General features: G+C 38.6%; 2 protein-coding genes across 2 annotated transcripts; one reads left to right on the forward strand and one right to left on the reverse strand.

The window, feature by feature from the left end:
• Window positions 1-352: 352 nt before the first annotated feature.
• LOC142639025 (pentatricopeptide repeat-containing protein At5g66520-like) lies at window positions 353-2,313 on the forward strand. Its single transcript, XM_075813112.1, has one exon. The coding sequence runs from the start codon at window positions 373-375 to the stop codon at window positions 2,248-2,250; it is 1,878 nt and encodes a 625-aa protein (XP_075669227.1). The 5' UTR covers window positions 353-372; the 3' UTR covers window positions 2,251-2,313.
• A 238-nt stretch (window positions 2,314-2,551) lies between these two features.
• Window positions 2,552-6,016, reverse strand: LOC142638787 (oligopeptide transporter 1-like). Its single transcript, XM_075812853.1, has 7 exons — window positions 5,941-6,016; window positions 5,061-5,506; window positions 4,723-4,820; window positions 3,975-4,547; window positions 3,587-3,854; window positions 3,262-3,444; window positions 2,552-3,172 (listed from the first exon to the last, which is right to left on the reverse strand). Exons 1-7 carry the CDS (start codon window positions 6,014-6,016, stop codon window positions 2,552-2,554), a joined length of 2,265 nt encoding a protein of 754 aa, XP_075668968.1.
• Between the last annotated feature and the right edge of the window lie 209 nt (window positions 6,017-6,225).

Consider the following 6,225-nt stretch of genomic DNA (forward strand, 5'->3'; position numbering starts at 1 on the left):
AAAGAGGGTCATATATATATATATATATATATAAGATAAAAAAATTAAGAGAACCACTGAATATGACAAAAGTACAGTTACATGTGATGTTAGTATTGCACACTATGAAGATGTACTATCAAATGTGAGAAAAAATAAGAGAACCACCAAATGTAACAAAAGTATAATCACAAGTGATGTTAATATTACATAATGTGAGGATGGTACTATTGAATGTGATGTTTTGGTAACTTCATTTTGAATTAAAAAAAAAAAAAAAAAAAGAACTTCATGGTGAGGATGGTTAATGTGAGGATGCTTACGGTAGAAATATATATATATAACCGTTAGTGAATTCAAAAAACCGTTAAATCAACAAAGAAAAAAAAAAAAATGCTCTGCTCTGTTTCCACACTCCACCTTTTCTCTCACCCAAACTCAAACTCACCCACTTCACAAAACCTTCACAATCTTCTCCACAGCTTCAACACCCCATTTGAGCTCAAACAGCTGCATGCCCACCTCATCAAAACCAACACTCCTCTCTCCACTCTTCCTCTCCCTCTCACTAAACTCGCCCTCGTTACTGCTCTCACTCCCGATTTTCCTTATGCCCAATGCGTCTTCAAACACCTCGATAAGCCTGAGATTGTGTTCTGGAATTCCTGTTTGAAGGCGTGGGCAGAAGGGCAGTCCCCATTTGATGCAATCTTGCTTTTCTATCAGTTAAGGGAATTCGACATTGTTCCTGATGATTTCACTTGTTCTTTCGTTCTTAAAGCGTGTGCGGCTTTATCGGATGTTTTGAATGGCAGGATTGTTCATGGGTACGTGGAGAAACTTGGGTTTCGATCGAATTTGTTTTTACAGAACATGATTGTTCATTTGTATGCATCGTGTGGCGCGATGGGTGATGCGCGTTTGTTGTTTGATAAAATGTCTCAGAGAGATGTCGTGACGTGGAATATAATGATAAGTCAGTTGGTGAAGAGTGGGGATGTTGAGGGGGCTTTTGAGTTGTTTTCGTTGATGCCTGAAAAAAATGTGAGGTCGTGGACTGCGATGATTGCAGGTTATGTACAATGTGGGAAGCCTAAGGAGGCTATTCATTTGTTTATGGAGATGGAGGAGGCAGGTTTGAGGCCTAATGAGGTGACAGTGGTGGCTGTTCTTTCTGCTTGTGCTGATTTGGGTACCTTGGATTTGGGCAGGAGGGTTCATGAGTATTCAAACTGTAGTGGGTTTAGGGGAAATGTTCGTGTTTCAAACACTTTGATTGATATGTATGTCAAATGTGGATGCTTGAAGGATGCCTGTACAGTTTTTGATGAGATGGAAGAACGGACAATTGTATCATGGTCAGCCATGATTGCAGGGCATGCAATATATGGGCAAGCCGAGGAAGCTTTGAGCCTATTTTCTAAGATGGTTCAGATAGGCATGAAGCCGAATGATGTAACCTTCATTGGACTATTGCATGCTTGCAGTCACATGGGAATGATAGACAAGGGGCGTGAATTTTTCAACAGCATGACTAGAGATTATGGGATTATTCCCAGAATTGAGCATTATGGTTGTATGGTTGATCTATTCAGTCGGGCAGGCCTTCTCCAAGAGGCATATGTGTTTATTATGAACATGCCTATCAAACCCAATGGGGTTGTGTGGGGAGCTTTGCTTGGTGGATGCAGAGTTCACAAAAACATTGAACTGGCTGAAGAAGCAATCCAACACCTTTTGGAACTGGATCCATTAAATGATGGATACTACGTGGTTTTATCAAACATTTATGCAGAAGCTGAACGCTGGGAGGACACGGCAAAGGTGAGAAGGTTGATGAGAGATCGAGGTGTGAAGAAAACACCTGGGTGGAGTTCAATCACAGTAGATGGAATGCTTCATGAGTTTGCTGCAGGGGATGAGTCCCACCCTCAAGCAGAGGAAATATTTCAGATGTGGGGAAAACTACTTCAAAAATTAAAGATAAAAGGATATGTCCCAAAGACTTCAATTGTTCTTCTGGATGTAGAAGAGAATGAGAAGGAGAAATTTTTATATCGCCATAGTGAGAAATTAGCACTGGCTTTTGGGTTGATGAAAACACCACCCGGAATGCCAATTAGGATCATGAAGAATCTTCGTGTTTGTGAAGACTGTCATGCTGCTATGAAACTTATCTCAGGGATTGTTAATAAAGAGATAATTGTGCGTGACAGGAACCGTTTCCATTGTTTTAAAGATGGTTCTTGTACTTGTAATGATTACTGGTAGTGGTTTCACTTGGTGAACTTCATGCAATTTCAATAATTTGATACCAAACAGATTATTCTGTCATATACCAAGCCCCTTCAACTTAACGCAAATTTAAATTCTTAACTTGGAAATTTTTTAAAAAAAAAACATTTAATTACAGAATTTGCATTGCTACAGTGGCTTAACCCAATTTGAAACAACATATTTCAAATTAGTGAACTCTTAAGCTTCATCTTCGATCTTCATCAACATTGGAGGACCTGGAAAGTCATATGTGTGTAAGACCTAGCCCTTGGTTGTGGTGATTTCCTTGAGCATCTCAAAAAACAGGGCACCCCTCAACCTCAATTCCAGGAGCTGTGGGGCATGAAGCCAATGGACAGTGGTCGTCAGCATCCATACCCCACCAGCTTGGACCTGAAATGTCCTGGTATTGTAGGGCAAAGAAAAGGATAACTCCCGTAAAGGCAACACCAGCATCTAAAGCAGCAGATAAGACATAGTTGTGTCTAGCCCACCATCCCTTATACTTTCTGAAAACATAGAAATTGAAGAAAAGTCCAACTGCTCCCCAAGCCCAAAAGTTCACTGCTCTAGCTGGTGGCATGTTTGATGTAGCTCCAATGATGATAGGCGTGTGAATAAGCCCTAACCACTTTTTATTGGGGAATTTGCGTGAAAGATACCAGCCGGGAAATGGGGCTAGGAAGCCAAAGAGGAAGAACCAATTCAATCCTGGGTAGACACCAAGCTTTCCGAACATTCTAAGTGGACCTATGATCCCCCATATAATTGAAGCATTGTAGAAAACATCATCTCCTGGGCATGTCCATGGACTTCCATCGGGCAACAAGTCTGGATTACATATGTTCTCCACTGATGTGAGAAGCCACCAAGCTGTGCCGAAGTAGGCAGATGAAGAAACTATTGTTCCAGCAAACTGAGAATACAAATTAAGAAAATATTAGCAGTTATATAGAAGTGGTAAACGAAATTCCAAATAATTTTTATCGTTCTTTACATAATTACCTGCACAATGAACATAGATCTTGGAGGGATCTTCATATAGTGACCTAGTTTGAAGTCATTAAGGAAATAGAGTGCTTGTGACATGCTAATATAGCCATAGGTCTTGAAAGCCACATTAGCAAGGGGCTTCCCCGGATAAATATACCCAATAATCAATTCTGTGATCACGTTTAGCCCTGGTTGCTGCAATCAACATTAACACATTCTATGAGAAATGTAGTTTGGATAAAACTGATGCAAATTAATGAAAATCATAGTTAACTCTTACAATGCATGTTTGTGTTCTTTCATGCATTGAATACAATGACGGTTGGAGATTTCATACCGAATTCGTTGTGGCTTGAATTATTCCAATGGGTAAGGTGAAAAACAATGCAATGCCACAAGCCATTAAAAGTCCCCACCAAGGAAGTTGGAGCTGTTTGCCAAACCCTTCACAAGCAAACAAAGCAAGAGCCACCATTGAAGCTAAGATAGCAATAAACCACCATTGAGGAACTTCTTCATAGCTCTTCTTCATCAATCTTAAATGCACGTCTAAGAGCTGATCTTTTGTTGCATCTTTTGTTTTTTTCCACATTTTCCAGATCATTCTGCTCAATTTGTTTTACCCAAATAGAGAAGATGAATAAAATCATGAAAAGCTTGTTAGCTCAAAAGAACTGTTGCACAAGAATAGAGCAGAATTTGAACTTCAATGTTCAGAAGCTTACCCTCCATTAAATAGTGCCACATGTGTAATACTGGCTGCTAGAGTTGCAAAGCTCAACCCATAAGTGAAGGCAAAGAAGACACTTAGATAAAGTTTGCTGTAGCTTTTGTAACTATCAAGATTAATATCAAATGCCTTATCATTCAGAACTCTGGATATGTTGTAGATTTGACCATCGTGATCGAAAGTGTGAGAGGAAAAGATTGGAAACTTCTTAGCATCATATGCATTATTCCAATAACAAATTGGGGTAAGGACATAGACAGTCAAGATAAACCCTACTAAGATATTGACAATAGCAAACCCAGGTGAGGCTAAGGGGCTGCCCAAAAAGCCAGCTACAGTAGACCAGTCAAAGGCAAATGAGCCTAGTCCAAGACCCTGGATTCCTCCACCAATCTGTTGAGCAGTGACAGAGTCCTTCCATATCCAACAAACAAAGGAGAGACCCGCTATTGAGGGAAAAAAATAGCTTGGGACAATGTAGTAAGCAAAGCTTGCTACAAAAATCATGAAGAAGTATTGTAGCCTTGTTGTTCCTTCCTTGGGTCTCTTTTCTTTATCATGCAATGCCCTGCATTACACATATAACTTGGTTCAATGCAAGGGATTACTCACTTATCAATGGCTCTAATCTTCGGAAATAATTCCTTTTCTTTAGCCAAAAGCAACATGAATTTTTCTGCTTTGAGAAATCTTTGTATCAAACAGTTATTCAATATGAGAGACAGAACTAGAAGTTGATTTACCTGAATAGAGAGACTTGGACCAGGTTTGCAGGCCACCACATATAAGGTGACTCCACAAGATATCTTCTGAATATTCCAGCCCATCCATATCCAAGCATCTGAAGAATTCATATGTACAAAACGGTGAGGTACAGTGAAAAAATAATTCTCAAAACCATTTTATGTATTATATACATAGGTGGCACTTTTTTTTTTCTTTTATATACACAATAGAGTGGCTGATATTCTCAATATGAATAAACATGTTCTTGCTTCATACATTTTCTATGTGAAAATCAGGATCAGACATCTGTTGCCTGTAACCATATGACTTTAATATGGAAACAAGTCAAAAATACCTGAGTAGTTTGTGATAAGAAAAAGGCTGCAACTGGAGAGAGTTTTCTGTGGTAGAAAGCCTTGACAATATCGACAATATAAACTGCATACACTCCACCAGCCCCAGCACTGGCAAAGATGGTGATCAAAACATGTTCCTTCAAACTGAATGGCCCTGGATTCAATGAGAAGGACCAGTTCGTGAGTGGGATTTTTATTGGCTTGGATGGAAGGTATGCTGCCATCAGCTTCCCGATTGGGAGCACTACAATTTGCGCTGACACTGAGGAAATAGACAGCTGATTTTGGCGGTATGCAAAAAATTGGTTCACAAAAGCTAGAAGAACACATGATATGAATCCAAGAATCCATGTTCGAAATGTCAAGGCCGGCTCTGTTGGGTTGTCAGTGATTGGAACTGTGAGCCTAACTTGTTCGATTGGGTTGTCATTGACTTCTTCATCCCCTGCTTGTACATATTAACAATGTTACTAAAAGTAAAGATGTACACTGTTCAAAAAATTAAGGGAAACATTTTTTTGTCATGATTAAGAATACTACAATTGAGTGATAATTTTTCATTCTTTTTACTATATAAACAATACATGGTTGCCTCTATTCTCATTGAATTCAGGCTTAAATAATGTGTTATTATGATTATGAAAGTAAATATTCTCAATATATATTATGTATTCAATATGTATAAGTAAATACTCACAGAAAAAAAATGTTATCGATAATACAGCATTTCTTAAAAGAAGTCAAGTTCACCAATTATTAGAAAACATGTTTTGTGATGAAGTTGGATTTCAGGCATACCAAATGTTAACAAAGAAAATGTGATGGAGCATGCAACTCAGGTTAAGGATGAAACTCTAATTTTTTCAGAGCGAGAGTTACCGTTTAATTCAATATAGGAATCAGGCTTCCCAGGCAACTTAGCTTGATGGCTCTCATTTTCAACGTTACCTGTCATGGCTCTCACCTTGTTCTTGAATACAGAATGACAAAGGCTTCAATGGCTTCAACCTCACCGCACTAGTTATATAGCACCCTCCTGTTCTTTTTTAAGGAACTTATTTGTATGGTGAACACAATCACAGACTGTTAACTACAAGATATTTGCCCAAAAATAAAAAATTTTCTTTAAAATTTAAGTGATGAATGCTACTTTTAAACCTCAAA

This window comes from Castanea sativa, chromosome 6, assembly GCF_040712315.1.
Source record: "Castanea sativa cultivar Marrone di Chiusa Pesio chromosome 6, ASM4071231v1".
NCBI lineage: Eukaryota > Viridiplantae > Streptophyta > Magnoliopsida > Fagales > Fagaceae > Castanea > Castanea sativa.